The sequence below is a fragment of the Leptonychotes weddellii genome, unplaced genomic scaffold, assembly GCF_054177405.1.
Source record: "Leptonychotes weddellii isolate Sample4059 unplaced genomic scaffold, ASM5417740v2 HiC_scaffold_6487, whole genome shotgun sequence".
Taxonomy (NCBI): domain Eukaryota; kingdom Metazoa; phylum Chordata; class Mammalia; order Carnivora; family Phocidae; genus Leptonychotes; species Leptonychotes weddellii.
Window position 1 is genome coordinate 1 of NW_028033830.1, and position 10,152 is coordinate 10,152.

Consider the following 10,152-nt stretch of genomic DNA (forward strand, 5'->3'; position numbering starts at 1 on the left):
AATGACGTGTATGGAACTGGAGGGTATTATGCTGAGCGAAATAAGTCAATCAGAGAAAGACATGTATCATATAACCTCACTGATAGGAATTCTTAATCTCAGGAAATAAACTGAGGGTTGCTAGAGTGGTGGGGGGTGGGTGGGATGGGGTGGCTGGGTAATAGACATTGGGGAAGGTATGTGCTATGGTGAACACTGTGAATTGTGTAAGACTGCTGAATCACAGACCTGTACCTCTGGAACAAATAATACATTATATGTTTAAAAAAAAAAAAAGTAGAAGAAGATAGCAGGAGGGGAAGAATGAAGGGGGGAATCGGAGGGGGATAGGAACCATGAGAGACTATGGGCTCTGAGAAACAAACTGAGGGTTCTAAAGGGGAGGGGAGTGGGGGGATGGGTTAGCCTGGTGATGGGTATTAAAGAGGGCACATACTGAATGGAGCACTGGGTGTTATACACAAACAATGAATCATAGAACACTACATCACAAACTAATGATGTAATGTATGGTGATTAACATAACATAATAAAAAATTAATTAATTAATCAGGATACTCATGTACCTAGATTTTTAAAATTTATTTTATTCCATTGCTATTATTTAGTTCATCTGTTTCTTATAGTTAAGAGTGATTCATTCATATTGTTATTTTAATATGAATTTCAGAAACAAAAAAACATAGGTTTCCTTTTTTTTTTTAAGCAAGCTCTACACCTAACATGGTGCTTGAACTCACAACTCCAAGATCAAGAATCACATGCACTATTGACCAACTGAGCAAGCCATACACCCCCGAATGTTGTTTTTGTTTTAACATGAGTTTTTTAAGTCTTCCTTCACAGACACTAATAGAAAGAACATTGCTAGCACTAAACAGTATACTTGGAACTCAGTGCCTAAATGGAATCATTAGAAGAAAAGCTACAGAATCCAGTCTGTTGACTTAATATTCCCGAATCCTATAAGGAATGGCAAATGTGATCTAAATTTTCTCTTCTAGAAAAGAGATGCTTCCTCTGTCATTCTAGATGATAAGTAAAAGAAAATTTCATTTTTAGAGAATTGGTCCTGCTATATTCAATCTCTTTACTTTTCATCCTTTTTCCCATAGCCATGGAAGTGAGAAACTCATCTTCCCTTAGAAGTACTGACAAAGGAACAGAACTCAGTACAATGAGAAACTCTCTTTCAGAATGCTCAGAACATTGAAAGCAGTTTTTCTTTTACCCTGTATCAGCCCTGAGAAACTAAAAACTGAACTCCCTGATGTATACTAAATTTGAAGATGCAACATATATAAGAAACAACATATACAATACAATACAATACAATACAATACAATTTAAAAAAAAAAACTGAAAATCATTCCATGGCACACACAGCAGAGCCATTTCTCTTGGTTTAAAACAATGGTTCTTCTAGGTCTCTGTTGCACCTGTGTCTCCTCTGCAAAGCAATCTCCACCAGTTAGCAAGTGCTTCAACACAAAGTGGCCAAATAGTATTGGAGGAAAGTCTAAGCAATTATTGTAACTCAAGATACAGGAACTTCTCATAAAGTATTTACTCAAGTTTTATAAAGTAGATATACCTGCTCCTCTTTATTATCAATCTTAATGAGACTAGAACGCTGGTCTTGGCATGACTCCTTACTCCTCTCCCAAGTCTTCTCTTCCTTTGCAAAATAGTAACAGCTTTTTCCACAGCAGTGCATTTTTTCTTGAGGTCTGATATAGTCTTTATCTTAAAAACAAAATCCACCATGATCTTCAACCACAAGAACACTTAGAGACCTGCACCTTCTATATATTTCATTGCTTAGTTCAGACTGAATAACCAAAAAAAATAGGTGGTATTTCTGAATCCCAGAAGTCTAATGTTGGAAATAGCTCTTTGGCCAAATTGTGGAGCCAGAGACTGTCTCTGACAGACTTGCTTAAAAAAAAAAAGGAAACCTATGTTTTTTTGTTTCTGAAATTCATATTAAGGCCATTGTTAGGATTGCACTGAGAAATCTTGTCTTCTCAAGGGCAAATACACTGCAGCAACATGGAGCAGTTCTCCCTTCTGGGAGAAATCCACCAATGGAATGTACAGGGATGGTATTAATTCCAAAGGATCTATATTGGGGAAAATTCATTCATGAGGATAAATTACTCAAATAATCAAATCAACATGACTTTGTGAAAGCTGAGCTCAATTACCTATAGTAACGAAAATGATTTGATTTTAAAAGGTGAGCAAAGTTAAAGGACCTGACAAAATACAATGTAAAGTTTTGAAATTATATATTGAAAAGGAACAGAAGGGGATAATTCCATGAAAAAAAAATCATCTGTAACTAACAGCATAAGTATTCAGTACATACCTGTAATAGATGGTAAAATTGAATGACCTTCAACTTCTGCAAAGGAAGCGTTTTTGTCTTTTATGTCTTTCATATTTTGCATTGTGTTTCCAGAACACCTCTGAAAAACTTCAACCCATATTAGAAAATTAAGGTCATGAATGCCTTTAATAGGTCACTTTATTATAATCACTTACTCTCATTTAAATTGCATGGTGAATGCTGTTGACTAAATGAGAGTACCATCAGAGGAAATGTGAGGATAAAATACTATGAAGTGTCCGAACATAGAACAGATTTTTATTATACAACTTTATTTGCTATCTATTATTTGTTAAGTATGTAAAATAGTAATCAACTTTTATAAAACAGAAAATATAAACAGGAAATCAAATATATTACTAGTTTCTATGTCATCTACACTTCAAATAAAGATTTTAAAGTTGGTGAAGTTGAGTATTCAGTATATTATTTTGTATTTAGTATTTGCATATAAAGCTAAATATAGGGATTTGGCTCCCCTCTAGACTAAACTTATAATTGATTCATTGAATGTGCATGGAGTAAGAGCTCAGATGGCTCCTTCTAATACGCAAAAGGAAAGTTAAAAATCTCTGAGAGAATAACAACATTTTCCCAAACTCACAAATAAAAATGTAAAAACATGAAGTATATGGCTCTTTCAGTGTGTGAACATTAAAAGAAAAATCCTTTAAAGTATTTGTTACATAACTGAGAACGTTCATTTCCAAATCTGCTACGACCCATCATCATTCAGTCAAATTCTTGGCTACTTGTAAAAATCCAACAAAATCAATTGCACAGTCTCTTAATATAGTCAGTTGCAATAAATGTAACTATTGCTTTAACTGAGCCATCCATTCCAATGTTCATATACTGGTTTTGAATTAAAAAGACACATTAAGGAGCATCTGAGTGGCTCAGTCAGTTAAGCCTCCAACTCTTGGTTTCAACTCAGATCATGATCTCAGGGTCCTGGGTTTGAGCCCCACCACCAGCACCACGCACAACATGGAGTCATTCTCCTTCTGTCCCTCCCCCTGCACAAGCTCTCGCTCTCCCTCTCTCTCTAAAATAAGTAAATAAATTTAAAAATAAACAAGACATGTCAAGACCTCTGATACCTAGGGATGCCTGGGTGGCTCAGTTGGTTAAGCGTCTGCCTTCAGTTCAGGTCATGATCCCAGGGTCCTAGGATGGAGTGGCATGACAGGCTCCCTGCTAAGCAGGGAGCCTGCTTCTCCCTCACCTCCCCATCTGTGTTCTGTTGCTATCTCTATCTTTCTCTCTCTCAAATAAATAAATAAAATCTTAAAAAAAAAAAGACCTCTGACACCTAAATACTACAAGATCTTGTGACTAACCAATTCCCTTGTCCTTTCCTTGCTGACTATCCAAGGACACATGGTACAAAATTAATTTTGGCAGGACCTCCAAGAAACTTACAACATAGTCTTTATGCACATCTAAAAACAGCCAAATTCATTGGGACACATGGCTGGCTCAGTGAGTAGAGCATATGACTCTTGATCTCAGGGTCTTAGGTTAAAGCCCCATGTTGGGTGTGAAGCTACTTTAAAAATAAAAAATAAAATAAAAAACATACAAAAATAACCAACCTTGGACACTCTTGGCATTCACCATCTCATCTCTACAAGTCTTCTGAAAGTCAGATGACCAAAAATCACAAAACTGTACCCATACAGTTTAATGCTGACTAACACTTATGCTTCTCATCAATATTTCACCTCAACATTACACAGTATAGTTATTGAGTCACACTCTTTTCTCATCAACAGCTATTTCAAGTATTTATACTTTTCCTAAATTATCTAGTGCACCTCCTTGACACTCCCCCTCAGAAGATGGCCTCGTGTGTTATTTCACATGGAAACAGTCACCAGCAAGTGTACGTTCCTCTCAAAATCCTGCCTCACCGCCTATAAATACACAGGTATCCCTCATTCTATCTCGGAAAAAAAATTGCTTTTCATTGAGTAAGTCTGAAACTTCAACCCCTGGTCTTGATTTCATCCCCTATTGAATCTTTGGTGATCGTGATCTCCTACTATTATATTTCTCTCTTGGACCCTCAACATTTTCCTTCTCATGGTTCCCTTCTCTTGCATTATGCTCAAGTCACCTCTCCCACAAAATTTCCTATCCTTTATTCTTCATATTTTTTGTAAGAGAATTGTTTTTCTAACTCTTAGTTTGGGGATAGCATAAGGTTGTTCATAATACTTCATTCATGAAACACTCTCAAATTTGCTCTCAGAACCTTTATTTTTATTTATTTATCCAATATGCTAACCACCAAAAATTGTAGCTAGCACCTTAACTATTACATTTATCTACTTTTATACTTTATTTCATCCCTTCTTCCTACCTTTAGTGTTACTAAAGCCCATTACAATCACCCCTTGATAAATTTTACATATACTTTTATTGTCTCCTTATGTATTTCCTGAAATATTACTATTTATTTGTTTTTAACTATTTAAGTTTGTAAGAAAGTATGATATACAAGAACTTTTGTGCTCTTGCTCTTTTTTCATTTCACATTATCTTCATAAATTTCATCCACATCGTTGTATATCACTGTAGTTTATTTTAACTGCTACATAAACTGCATTAGGAAATAAATTGCAGAGGTTTCATTTTCTCTCCCATTAATGGTCATTTGTGTATTTCTGAGGTGTTTGATAGTAAACAGCACTGCTATAAGCAGTCCGTAGATGTGCATATCTGTGCATGTGCAAGTGTATCTGTTGGACATATACTTAGGCAGAAAATGACCGACTCATGTTCAGGTTTAGGAGATAATACCAAACTGACAAAGTGCTTGTGTCAGATTATAGTCCCTCTACAATGTATGAGATCATATACATCCACATATTTTCAACACATGGGAAATTTTTTGCTTAGCCATAATTCAAAAAATAATTTTCTGTACTCATTTTCTCAACTTCCTAATGTTTGAATAAGTTTCAGTCATTGTAATCAAGCTTTGACCCAACCTACCATTTTGCTGAATCTACTCTAGAAAATGTCATTAGTGGCCTCTCTGTTGCCAAATATAATAAGCATACCTTTCACTATCATAATACTTCGTCTTTCTGTACTACTTGAAACCCATAACTATCTTTTGCCTCCTCTCCATATGATGCCATAATGTTTTGGATCCCTTCCCTGTTAAACCACACCATCACTGTTTTTCACTATTTGCTCCTCTTACACTTAATCTACTCTCCCTGGTTTCACGAGGTGACACAGGGTCTAGCTTCTTCTTTCCTCTACTATGTTTTTGAATACTTGCTCCATTAGTTGTTGAATAAGCAATTCATATCTCTAATCTAGGCATCTCTCTTGATCTTCAGACTTTTGATTCTATCCTATATGTGCGGATAGTCTGTGTCTACTGCAAAAACTCACTTTGGAAGACTCAGACTAATCTAATTCTTTCTGGTACCCTCCAATGATATGCCACCAGCACCTCACTCTTCACCATTATTAGCGCACATGCACACACACACACACACACACACACCCTAAATCATACCCTAATGTCCCTCTTGTGTCTTCTAAAACATTTAGTGGAATATATTCACCAAGGTGTATAAGCCTGATGTCAAATGGTAATACTAATTCACTTGTCTCCCTCACACCATCAATAAAAGGCATATCTTAACAATTCTACACATCAAATATTTCCCATATGTGGTCCCTACACTTCATTACTTCTTTCATGACACTAATTTAGTCATTCTTTTTTTTTTAAATATTTTATTTATTTATTTGACAGAGAGAGAGAGCAAGAGAGGGGACACAAGCAGTGGGAGTGGGAGAGGGAGAAGCAGGTTTCCGGCTGAGCAGGGAGCCCGATGCAGGGCTCAATCCCACTGGGATCATGACCTGAGCCGAAGGCAGACGCTTAATGACTGAGCCACCCAGGTGCCCCTAATTTAGTCATTCTAACTAACCCTAATTCCCGAAACATCCTCCTATCGTGTCGCCTCCGTCACTTTCCAGTCTATTCAGATTGACCTTTCCAAAATCCCTATCTGCTCATGGGACATGGGTCCTGTTTTGCCCTCAGATAAATCTTCCAATAATTTCTTTTTTGTTTTTAGAACAGATCTAAAATTTCCTAACATGATATTAAAATTACCATAAATTGCGTATCTAATGAAACTTATTTCTACCTACTTCTTTTGTTTACCCAAAACTGAAATTCTCCTAACACATCAATATGTTCTTCTGTTCATGCTGTTCTGCCTGGAAGAGTCTTCTCTACCATGAATTTCCTGATTACATCCTACCTATATTTTATATCATGACAATTATTATCTCCTAGAGGAAAGTTTCTTGACCTCAGCATGGAATATCCCACCCATCTGATATCTTCATGCCATTATCACAGCACCAATAATATTTATTTTAAAAACAGCTTCATTTAAAAAAAAACCTTCCCCTTAAAACTGAGCTCATTGAGAGCTCACGTTCTAAAATTTATTTCTTCAGTGCCATCCATAGTTCCTGACCCAGGGAAGATACTCAAAATTGTTGTTGAATGAATGAAACAAAGAATAATAAACATCAGGAAAAGGATATTAAAAACAAGTATTCTATACACATTGTTTAAAAAATTGATATAAAATCTATAAAAAGTGATATAGAAAATATATCAACTTTATATTCCCCTTGTGATTTAAGCAGTATTGCAATATGATAAGGAATGTAAAATTCAAATAAAGATTTTTCCAATTCTCTGATAATATGGAAAACCTCCTTCCACACAAAATATAAGGATGAATATATATGTAAGCCTCACTGTACATTTCAGGCAAATTTTCTGCCATTACTGCTATTGCTTACACTATTTTGTGTGGTATAAAACCTAAGTGATAGCAAAATAATAAAATCATCATCCTCAATATTATCATCAACACCGTCATAATTACTAACATTTCTATAGGACTTTATGATTTTTTTAACAATGTCTTACAATGGATCCTTATAAGATTAATTAGGATTCTGCAAATCTTTTTTTTTTTTAAGATTTTATTTATTTATTTGACAGAGAGAGACATAGCGAGAGAGGGAACAAAAGCAGGGGGAGTGGGAGAGGGAGAAGCAGGCTTCCGGCCGAGCAGGGAGCCCGATGTGGGGCTCGATCCCAGAACCCTGGGATCGTGACCTGAGCCGAAGGCAGACGCTTAACGACTGAGCCACCCAGGCGCCCCCTGCAAATCTTCTATTACCTTTTTTAAATTTTATTTTATTTCATCATGTTATGTTAGTCACCATACAATACATCATTAGTTTTTGATGTAGTGTTCCATGATTTTATGATTTACAAAGGTTCAGCAGAAGTTCAGTGATTACAGCATCTCATTTTCCACTCTGGCTCATTGCTCTAAGAACTGTGTGCCTGATACTCACGCATATATATTAAGCCTGTGATTGTCAGCAGGAGGATAACAAATATAACTCCCAGGGATAATGCAACAATATGCCATGGAAATTCTGTACAAAGTCAGAAAGCAAAATGTACAGTAAGCACTGAGCCTAGGAAGGCCCTCAAATTTAGAACAAAATGGAAATTCATTCTGGAACTAAAATGAATATCACTATTTACTCTGGTCACAAGTCTCATTAAATATTACATTTAAATATACCTCTTCATATGTAAAGAACAGATATATAATATCAAAATGTATAGACACAATTATCATGATTTTACTTTTTCTTACTTGACATCATAATGTTTTCAGAAACAAAAAAACAAACAAAACCCTTTACCTCTCCTTCTATTCATTGGACATCTTTCACCCTTCTGTTTCCCCGAATAGGGTAATTTCAGCTCCGTGTATGTCACTCTCTCCTCGCTCATTTTTGAGGGCTGCAGCAAAGAACACAGCTCAAATCCTATGCAATGTTTCATGAGACATGAAAATAACATTATATTTATCATGAAGTAACAGTGACAGCTAAACAAATGATCATCTGAAATAAGCAAGTTAAAGTAAATATTTATCTGGACTGTTAGGAAAACTTTTTTTTACATTTCTCTTTGTAATGACTTAAACAGAGATCCTACACAATTAGGTCCACTACCATTTATGGGCAAGTTATGTTTCAGTTTTTTTTTAATTGAATTCATTGCCAAATTTAAAAATTTATATATTCCATACCCACCTAAAAAATAGATTTATATTAACTTTTGAAAAATTATGTCTGATCACTTAATGCCTGTTTTATGCCCAAGTGGCAACTTTATTGACACCAAATACAGTAACTTCCTCTTTAGTCAGGACACACACATTCCAATTTGACAAACTCCACATCTGTCACAAGCCTTTGTCAGACCCCACTCATTCATCTACATTATCCCTTGAACTTTAAAGTCAGTGGGTCATGACCCTGTTTTTAGAGTGTGAGGAAAATGCAGAAATCACAGGATCCAAGGAAAGGGAGTTTCAGAAGTAACATTACATGAGAGAGGTATAACTTGTAATTCTAACAACAATGCTGCACAGTGGTCCTTTCTATTTGTAGATGAGGAAAACTGAAGCTTCAAGAGCATAAACGGCATTCCCAAGGTCAGAGAGCAAATAAATGATAGTCTTTAATTAAAATAAATATAAATCTTATAAACATATGTGAATAAACAAGTATAAAATATATTAAATGTAATCTAGTTCAAATAAATATATAAGTATATTAAAATATTATATATTATACTTAAATATGCAATATATGCAAATATATATTTAGTTCAAGTATAATATTATATATAGCTTATTTATATTTATCCAGATATATATGAACCTCCACTTAACTCAATGAACGATACCTTCCAAAGAACACCTAATAAACTCTCCCCTAGAAATTAAAAAAAGTACATAGTGATTAAAGAGGAGAAAACATTTTTCCCAAAAGAATATTTTTGGTAAGTGTAGAAAGAACAGATAACTGTTTCTCCTAAATAGATTTGAAACTTGGGTTTTTAAAATATCTTAATATTTCACCATTCAGTTACCTTAGAATGTCAGGAAATGTGATGTGAACCATTAGCAAATAATGATAAAGTGTATAAACACACTGATATTTGATTTTCAATAAATACTCTTTCTACCAAAGTGCCAATTTATAAGGTAAATTTTGTCTTAAGGTCCTTTTTCTCTCTAACTGGATTTTGTTTAGTTGTATTTTAATTGAAAATCTGTATAACAAAATAAAACAAGAAAATAAATTTGTAAATATAAACCTGGATTTATTTTGATAGAAAAATAATCATATTCTCAAAGCAATAAACTTTTTCTTTATTACACTTAACTGAAAGATGAGGGAATTTAACCTTTGGATAATTCACTGCTAAGCAGTTAGGTAATACCTGTAGAGATAAGAGGGGGAGGAACACATTTTATATTGTCTAAAAAAGAATTAAATAGTCCTTAAAATATCTAAGGATTAAAAAAATCATATTCTGCATAGGAAATATTTTGACCCACTCTCATTCTGATCCATTCCTGTCTTCACTTGTAGAATAAAGTTAACATTAGATATAAATTAATCCGGATCCCAAAGTCAGTTATTTTCTGCAACATTCCAACCCCCCACAACTTCCTACATAGCTTTCCTGTAGCAAATTTTACTCTATCTCCCTTTGCTCCACAATGGGACAGCACAGACATGGGTCACACAAGCTCGCTGGCTGTAATACCTGCTTCTGTGCCTTGGGATCTCACCAGCTGGAGAAATAGCGTGGTCAGGAA

The 10,152-nt window shown here is 34.9% G+C and overlaps 1 protein-coding gene across 1 annotated transcript; it reads right to left on the minus strand.

Annotated features, from left to right (window-relative positions):
- Window positions 1-1,137: 1,137 nt before the first annotated feature.
- Window positions 1,138-10,152, minus strand: LOC115940532 (NKG2-D type II integral membrane protein-like). Its single transcript, XM_081811249.1, has 4 exons — window positions 10,101-10,152; window positions 8,177-8,276; window positions 2,372-2,479; window positions 1,138-1,746 (listed from the first exon to the last, which is right to left on the minus strand). The coding sequence occupies exons 2-4, from the start codon at window positions 8,265-8,267 to the stop codon at window positions 1,571-1,573; spliced, it is 375 nt and encodes a 124-aa protein (XP_081667375.1). The 5' UTR covers window positions 8,268-8,276; window positions 10,101-10,152; the 3' UTR covers window positions 1,138-1,570.